Source organism: Trichoplax adhaerens, genomic scaffold (genome assembly GCF_000150275.1).
Source record: "Trichoplax adhaerens TRIADscaffold_19 genomic scaffold, whole genome shotgun sequence".
NCBI lineage: Eukaryota > Metazoa > Placozoa > Uniplacotomia > Trichoplacea > Trichoplacidae > Trichoplax > Trichoplax adhaerens.
Genome location: NW_002060961.1, coordinates 435,488 through 445,234, shown reverse-complemented (window position 1 = coordinate 445,234; position 9,747 = coordinate 435,488). Strand labels below are relative to the sequence as shown.

Below are 9,747 nucleotides of genomic sequence, written 5' to 3'. Positions count from 1 at the left end.
TCTTGACACATGTACCCTGTGCAATGCTGTAGACAGATTGTCTCTAGATACCTATTTCTATATTTTATTTTCAGATTGTACAGGCAGTAAAAGTCCAATCGATACTTGACTTGGCATGGAAATTTCTCGAAATTTGGCAGCATGATCCAACACTTGACCATCTTCCATCATCGTCATCCATAGTCGAATGGGCCAATGATGCTTTGTGATTACGTCACACGATCCTATTACAGTACATACTGTACCAGTGCAAAATACCGTAGTGTACCGTACAAATACAGTGTCTTCACTCTACTGTACAGTACAGTACAACCTCACAACGATCTCATTACAGTACTGTACATACTGTACTGAACCAGTGCAAAATACTGTAGCATAGTCTGCACTGTACACTGTACATTATACGGTGTACAGTGTACAGTGTACAGTATACACTATACAGTATATAGATACAGTGTCTCCACTCTACAACCTCCATAAAGTCGATCAGAATAGACAACATGTCGGAGAGTTCTTCTAGCCAACAGCAAGCCACCAGGCCGCAATCTATGAAGGTAATAAACGACGATAGAGTAGTCATCATCCAATGCTTTTAGCCCATAGAGGATCATGACTTGAAAATTTTTGAAAGGAAGAATTGAAACTACTATTTTCTGGTCTCCCCCCCCCCCGTTGATAGTGCTGTACTAAGTCATCAATCATGTCATTGATTTCCAATTTGTCTTTTTCGCTTTGCCCATGCCTCTGCTTGTACAGTTTGCCATTCGACGACTAAGCTATTCCATCCTTGGAATAAACGACAGAAAAAAGGATTGAACAAGTTCAATGGATGATGTATCCTCTTTGTAGTCTTATCAGTAGTGTCAATAGTCTCCCATTCCATTTCATCAAAGGGATTGACGATGGCTGCTCAACGATCATCAGCAGCATTTGCTTCTTTATTAGCTAGAGCATACAGAAGTGATCATGCTGATGGATCATACTACACTAAAAGCCATTCAGTCATCATGACGACTAATCGAAGGGATAGGATCCATCCTAAAATAAGCTAGTTCAATCACTCAAATAGTAGATAGTATCAATGTGCTGCCAGCGACATCACTACAGGATCATGGACGTGAAATGAATGGGATCCGCAAAGCGCTTTCCTTGTCTGTCCGACCAAACAAAGACGGATCGTTCCCGATTGCGATAGCCTACATATTTTCTTCTCCACACCGACTGAAAGAATCAAAATCCTTCACTTACACCCTATAAATGAGTAACTGTTGATATAACTTTTAGTATTAACTGCAGTGCTATAGCATTATGCAACAATGACGGTACTTGTACTCAATGATCAGCAAACTAGTCATAGAGATACTAACCTATTCAATCGGCTCTATCCCTTTTCGATTTAGCGTAAATTACATTCCCTCACTTTTCAAGTTCTTTGCAATTTATACTGGTAGTCCTTATATCAACGTGGATCAAACTGTCTATTTCTAAATGATGGTCCTCAATCGTGCGTAGCTAAGGCCATCAAGTTAATGACGTTCCATAGACTTATGAAAGAGATGCAATCGATAACTATCTATCGTAGCATCAACACTCTCAACCAGTCCAATTGTAGGATAGTATATACGTCCTGTCAGCAAATAGGATCAAAATTGCCATAAGATAAATGAGATCTATATGTATTTTAGTGGAGAAACAATCTTAATTCTCATATGGACTATATCCTAAAAATCCTTCAATTTGTATGAGCATAGACACTACATAAATGAGCAACGAGGAGAATATCTTTGTTCACCACTCTAGTGTATTGCATAGTTCAATGCGTGATGGAACTGTATAGCTCTACTATCCACTATAGTCGAAACGACATGAAAGTGAAAATCAATCAATTCTGAATTAATCCCTTGTTCATTTACCTTCTTGGATAGGAATTTTTAACCCAGAATAAATTGCAGACTTGTATGTGGATCTCCAGAATTGTAACAGTATGGAGTTGCATCTTTTATATTCTTCCTATTACTGGGTAAGTTATTGTAAACGTCGGAATTTTCTTTTGCATTTACTGTACTGTATACTCGCATATACTGTATATATATGAGCATAGAGAATAAGGCAATAAGAACAGAATCAACAAAATACTTCCATGATAACGAAAAAACGATCGTAATTTTAGAAATAATGAGCAAATAGTATCGCCATCAAATTCTCTAGACAGACGCTCTAATAAAGAGAAAATGAATTTTTTACCTATTCTACGCTAGAATTCAACTAGTACACTACAGAAGAGCAATAATGTGTGGTGCCATTACTTCCTCCATACGAACTTATCAACGTTCTCCGGTAATTAGAACTAGCAATGTAATCACCGTGTATTGATGTACTTACCGATTGTAAGCCTTGCTATCCAAATTTTAAGTATCTGATGTGCCATCTTGTATGTTTATGAAAATTCACATCAGTTATGTTAAATCATTTAATGATCATGCAACGGGTATTTTGTGATAGTAGTGTACCTGTCCATAGTTCATCAACGTTCGTATTGTAGATTTCATATTAAATTAAACGTTAATCCAATTTTAATTAACGAACCAAAAAATTGTGTGCATTAAACTATCAATTTTTATCTAGTATTCGTCCCTAGATTATCATGTAGTGGGTAAATATAGCCATTGAATTAATGAGATATGAGCGTACACACGAAGTAATCAATATTGCTAATGTTTACTGTCCAAAATCAATAATTCAATTTTGCTTTATAACTATTAAATAGATGTGTTGTAGTACTTCTACATGCTATTGTACGGTATATAGTTACTGTTTTTGTATTGTACCTCAAGTTTTCATCAACTTTAAAGTCCAGTCAATTAACATCATGAATGGGACGGGAGACCTTCATCATTTTATTTCATTCCTAACCTATCAAACGAAAGCTAGTATGATTGTATTCTTTCTGTAAGAGTCTTTGCAAATATCACGCGAATGCTTTAACCGACTTGTTCGAGAAGATAGCTTCTATTATCTTCTATTCTGTTTCTTTTTCATGTCTTCAAGTCTAGTCAATTTACATCAGTAATAGAACAGTGGCAGCCATCCTTTTATGTCATTTGAAACTGTTAAAATAAAGAGTAGTACGATTGTGTTATTTCCTTTTAGCCTTTTCAAATGTCACGCGAATACTTAAACCAACTTGTTCGAGAAGATAGCTTCCATTATCTTTTGTTCTGTTTCCTCTTTATGGCCCATATGCCGATAACCCGTAAGTAAAAAGGTTACTAATAACTTGACCATTATTTGATTTACCATTTTGAATTTAAAATAGTTCATTTGTGCTTTTGTGTCTTTATCCGAGAGTAGTATTTTACACATTGGTAGACTATATATGCGCATGTATTTGCAATTGCATTAATAATAATTATAATATGAAAAGCGGTAACTTAAAGATTTTATCTGTTTCAGCTGTTTTATTTCCAGTTGGTATCTTTGCTCTATTACATGCTTGTACATTCACAACTACGCTATTAAACGTAAGCATCTCTTGAATATCTTGTATGGTCTCTTTTATATCATAAAATTTTCTAGAGCTATGATAACTTACTTTTGTCAGACTTTATAATGATTCACCCACTATTACTGACTCATACAATTATCTTCAAATTCATAGCTTACTAGCCCTGGATCATTCCAGTATGTATAATAGTACCTACTGTTGCTAACATTACATATCATTTGAAACTTAATCCTTACATTGTACATCCATTATCATCTAGGATGCTTCGTGGATTAACCAGTTACGTTCATCAAAAGCAACAAATGTTGATGATGTTTGCTGCGTCTACTGAAGTTATCTTGATGCCCATGGTTATATTCCAATTGTTTTCGTATGTTATTCACTCGAAGGAGCTATATGATTATAAAGGATTATCTATTACTAGAATAACTATGCGATTCGACATCAAATGTAATTATGATAATCTGTAATTAAAATCTTTTTTCAGTGGTGGTGGCAGTATTTTGCTACCTTTCGTCTATTACAGATTTCTTTGTATGCGCTATACTTCACAAAGAAATCCATATTCTAGGTTTGTACCTTAGCTACTACTACTTTTAATGACCTAATGCTGCAGATAGTGTCCACCTCTACTAACTATCATTTCATCTATGTGATCATTTATTAGGCAAGTTTTCTATCAATACCGTTTGGCCATAGAGTATCTAACTTCCCGACCAAGTTGCCCTGCATTCCTTAGGACCTTTGGATATCGATTTATAAACTTTGTAAACAAGTTATGCCCATAATTTCTAATTGATCGAAGTACAGGCACATTTCACCTCGGCCTTTAAGGCTCACTGTACTGTACTTATGATATTACATCGATTTAAATAGCAACTGTTTACCATAAATTATTACGGAGTCTTCTGTAGTGCTTGAAATTGTTGATCAAAGGCTGACTTAACCAATATACTAACTTCAGCGATTTTTTGATCTCAATCATACCTTACCTTTTGTAATTACACTGCTTCATAATAAAGCGTGCGAATACACGTCAGGATATGCCTGTGTTGTATATGCATCATAATGTGAGGAATTGTATGTGTATGAGTAAATTCAGTTTACATTACAGTATACTTTAGCTAAACATTTTATAATTTTAGCTTTTTATCTTATTGAAAACTGAGTATATCAGCCACTCTATAGATTATCGTTTACATTTACTCATTGAACACGTTGAATCTTGCAATCACTGCTGTAATCACTACAGCTTCCATTATGTAATAGATCCTCATTTGTACATCCGAAGTAATCAAGTGGACATTGTTGGTTTAGCACAGATTAAAACCGGCAATGTATGTGTATTTCAAGGGTGAACTTTGATTCTTTTATTGAAATGAACTTGATACTTGATATCAATTTCTCATAAGCAGTGGCAATACACTACTATTATTAGAAAATCATAAACTGTCTTTAATTCTTATAGATTTATATTTATTGTACATTCATTCATCTTTGGATCATATCACAGCGGAAATCATTGCTGCTGTTTTATGTGGTATTATGTAATAAATATCCCTTTTATGTCCCGAATACCAAAAGTATTTTAAGTTATATTTTAGATAAACCATACAGTGACGTCCAATGCAAGCCTTACAATGAAAGCATACAATAGTACAATTTCGTACTGTTCAAGACCCCAAGATGCTAGTGGAAGTCCTCAAAGCCCTTATACGAATTGATTTCAGTATATGAAAAGACGCTTCAATTTTACTTCAAATACCTATATTAAAGTACTAGTTCTCATTATGTCAATTAGCACTACACCGTTATCATATGAAATAAACTTGCTTTGATATAATCTAAATTAATTAAACATCCGAACTGAAGAGATTTTTTATATGTAAAATACGCGTCGCAACGCGGTAACCGCATCAGATGTGCAAAAACGGCACCAACATTGAAACTAAGGGTTACAGTTTCATGCAAATCAGCCGTAAGTGTTTACCTCTTAAGCCTATAGAATCAATTACAAAGAAAAGGTGAAATGATATAACCATAGAAAATTTTTAGATAGCGGCAATATGCTGTCTATAACGGTAATGGTACAGTTATTGATTAAATTAAACGAATATATATACAATACGATACAAAACGTTTTTATCAACGAGAAAGAATGATCACTAAGATACAATCTTATGACGAAAAGGAAGTATTTTATCTCACTTCCATAATGTAAAATAGCAAATACATTACTTTATCTTTTCATTGCACTTCTTCAGACGTATAACGTAAATTTAAGGGCAGAACGGGCCATAGTATCGGATGATTTTTATCAGAATAAGTATTAAACGATAGTTGAAGTTGAGTTTCTAATTGCTCTATTTCCATAGCACTATCACCGTACTTTTCATTTAATCTTGCCTTTCTAATATCAGTAGCATCTTCGGCAGATTCATCTATTTTTACTCCTAGTATCATTTTCTCTTCTATGAATCAAAGAGTAATTTATTAACGCTAGTAATTACTTTATTACAATCACTCATCAACTGTCAAAGTTACAAAGACTCGGATGCCACTACCGAATACCTAACGGCATACTTAATAATACACGACACTTAAAATAAGTACTAATAAATTATATTGTATGCAAAGTACCTTCTTCTTTTTCCATTTGTCTCTCTTTTAGTTTCCTCTCTTTTAAGGCAAAGTATAATCGTTACATAATCATTCACAATAATTTTATATCGATTCTAATAGCAAAATAGGTAGCTATACTCACTTCACTTGTATGAAATCACAAGTAAGCGTTATCTACATTAGCTCCCTTTCAATATGTAGATAAATAAGTATCACTGAATTACAATTTCATACCTTGACGACGCTTCTCCGATTGTATCAAATATTCTAGAAATACTTCATTTAGGGTAAATGTTGGTTCCTCTTCGCCTTCATTGTCATCATCTACTTCATCCGGTTCTTCCTCTACAGCAGGATAAGTAGTCTCTATTCATAAATAAATATATATCATTTGGCTTGATGCTTCCACAAAATACCATTTGTATATTGATTTAATAATTATATAATCTACAAGACAATATACGAGACTCTATTAGTATGCTACAGCGCCTACGGTATCACCGGTGTGCTTAGTCCGTATACTGCATGTAGCATAATACGATCCACTATTGCATGTAAATATTATCGGAGTATGGAGTAAATTCGTCATCTTTTATCAATTTTAATTTAATGCATCAGTTACCAGACAAGGATGAAAGCTTGCTATAGTACAAAATACTATCACTGCCTATGAATGGTTCAGGACTCCACTAGACAGTACAAAACACTCTCTCATCATAAAAATGACGCGATGTCAGTGCATAATAAATCAGATACTGATGTTAGCACCCGTTGTTAGATTGAGTTTTAGTACTAGTTATTATAAACAGAATAATCTAGCAAAGTGCACTATGTGGGAATTACGATGCATACCTGAAAACCTGTTGTTATTCACTAGATATGGATCATTAAGATACTCGTCATGATTATATTGGGAAGGATCATACTCGTATTCAGCCTTATTAGGCTGGTGATGTCCATAAGGTAGCCATCTTTCATCAGAGGGTGATTCTGAATGATAATCGTGTACTTGATTCCAATAATTCCAATAATACTGATTATAATAACTATAGTAGTAGTAGTACTGATTATAATAATGATTATTATAACTATGATTGAATTGGGGAGGTATGGTGTGATAATTTGGCAGCCAGTTGCAATAAGGATAATAGTTACTATTATTATTATTATTATTATTATACCAGTAATGATAGTAATCACGCCATCGAGGATCGCTAGTACGATTCATTGTGTATAGGATTCGTCACCGTCTCATAGGTTAGTATATCGTTTGTAAGCTGCTTTACCTGGATTGCTATATCCAGAATTGGGCTGCTGAGTTCAATCAGTTCAACATTTGCAATCTGATCGAGCTTTCAACGAGATCCTGTTCCACGCAATTTTAATCGATGTGCACTACAGTACATTGTACAGTATCCGGTACGGTACTTTATATTGTGTTTACTACTGTATATGTACTGTAATGTTCAATACTGTTCTGTATGACAGAGACCTGTATGACTGTATTAGTCAGTCATTTAGACCTGAGAAAGGGTCAGGTGACATCATTTTTGCTACTGTATTCTACAGTCAATTTTGGCACGCTCATGGCCCATGGGTTACTAATGTTACACTAGTAAGTAACCCATATGCCTAAGTAGTATGACGAAGAAGCTAGTTGCTAGCAAAAATAATGTCACCATGCAACAAAGATTGCAATGGCAGCTTTTAAAATTCTTATTATGATTGCACTTAGAACTTCCTACATAGATTATAACTTACAAGTTGCACCTTTACCTAAAGTGAGGAATATTGCTCTCTAGTACTTATTAGCCACTGGTTAATTATATATGGATAGTACTCGTTATGTTCTCTATCGCGACCCTAGATCAATCATGCAATACTCGGTTAGACACTGCAAAGTAGCCTGATGCGTGGAGTCCACTTCTTTATTCTGGGTTGCCTTTCCCACAAGTGATATATATATTACATACGTATTAGTAAATTACTAGTGAACGTATCAATACAGTTACGATATTAGTATCATATAGTTATCTTATCAGTTAGGCAGCTATGTAATTTATCTGCCCTAATTCCTAGACATTACCAGTCTATCATACATAACAGTACTTTCATTTTGTACTGCGCTATGCCGCAGTACAACGTTAAAATGAAGTAAATAGGATTACAATACTTGAATTCCTGATAATCGATAGCCTGAAAAATAGCCATCTCCGTATACTGTACTGACTAGAATAATAACTCAATCAATTGATGGATTAATTAGAAGATTATAAAGCAGTGGATAAATCTGTATGCACGGCAATATCTACAGCTATAACGGATAGTATAGTAGAATGGTAAATCGTAAATATGTCACATAGTACAGCCGGTAGACTACTCATTCCTCTGCGATGATGCTGTTAATCGGCAAATACCATCTATCTGCGACGACTACTGATGACTTTTCTACCGGCCTAGACTTGAAGTAATTTCAATTTCAGTTTTTAATTAATTTAAAGGATTAAAGCCCAACCGAGTTAATTGATCCATTTATTGTATATAATAATCAAAATTACTGCACTTGCTATCGTCCTCTTGTGATCAGTAAGTGAGTTGAGAACCCTAGAAGGAGGCAGTTATAGAACTATGAATTGGAAGCTTAAAATACTAATCCTATCGAAAATTTTTTACTGAGCAGTAATAGCATGCAATCTAATCATGACATGCCTTATCATTTAGAATCATCAAAAATATCCAATTACTTTAATGGAGAAGAATTGGAATATTTCATGTTCTACAACTTAAATGTATAGTATTATTAATTGTACAAATAATAGAATGGCTTAGTACAATTATCTTCTGCAGTACAAACCGATTAAGCCATATTTATACTCGAGATTTTTCGAGATACAATACCTCCTCAAAGCTAAATATTGCTCTAAAGGCGATGTTTAGATTAATAAACTTGCACGTCTTAAAAATCTTCCTAACAGTTATCAAGTGTAATTTTATTACCCAACATTATTGCTACAGGATCGAAATACAGAAATAGATATACTCTATACGAATTAGTTACAATTATTTTAATTGAATCTCAAATATATAATACACTTGCGTATTATACCCCATTTTACTCAGTCAACAGACGTAACTTTCCAAATTTAGAACTAATATCATAGACATTAAATAATAATAACACGTGTCTATCTGAAATCTAATCGTAGATACTTTCTCGTATCATAATATTTGTCGGCTATTATTCCTGACACTAGTTCAGAATTACTATGAGATGATAGTAACAGTATAAAATGATCCTGCCTTACTATAGAATTAAAACAACAACAATCACTACCCTACTACCAAAGCAGAAAATATGAAAACAGTTTGTCATATCATACTGAATTTTGTAAAACTCTCACAAATTAACGACATCTCAAATTTAGAAGATAATTCTCTATGTGTATACGGACAAGACAACGGATTTGAATAATAATTGCAAAAGGGTAGGGAGCTACTCACATGTTAAGGATTAAAAGATGCTTTCCGAGACTAAATACTACAAAAATGAGGCTACATTTACACAAGCATATGCTAAATAGATAACTTTCATCAATGGTAGATCAAAAGAAGTAACTGTA

The 9,747-nt window shown here is 33.9% G+C and overlaps 2 protein-coding genes across 2 annotated transcripts; one reads left to right on the top strand and one right to left on the bottom strand.

Annotated features, from left to right (window-relative positions):
- Positions 1-530: 530 nt before the first annotated feature.
- On the top strand, positions 531-4,293 carry TRIADDRAFT_38348 (expressed hypothetical protein; the record flags this gene model as incomplete). Its single annotated transcript, XM_002116962.1, has 9 exons — positions 531-554; positions 1,926-2,020; positions 2,259-2,337; positions 3,151-3,253; positions 3,454-3,521; positions 3,659-3,681; positions 3,765-3,875; positions 3,993-4,076; positions 4,173-4,293. Exons 1-9 carry the CDS (start codon positions 549-551, stop codon positions 4,291-4,293), a joined length of 690 nt encoding a protein of 229 aa, XP_002116998.1. The 5' UTR covers positions 531-548.
- Positions 4,294-5,752: 1,459 nt separating this feature from the next.
- On the bottom strand, positions 5,753-8,338 carry TRIADDRAFT_60978 (uncharacterized protein; the record flags this gene model as incomplete). Its single annotated transcript, XM_002116899.1, has 5 exons — positions 5,753-5,976; positions 6,146-6,184; positions 6,362-6,493; positions 6,980-7,173; positions 8,301-8,338. The coding sequence occupies 5 exons, from the start codon at positions 8,336-8,338 to the stop codon at positions 5,753-5,755; spliced, it is 627 nt and encodes a 208-aa protein (XP_002116935.1).
- Positions 8,339-9,747: the final 1,409 nt, after the last annotated feature.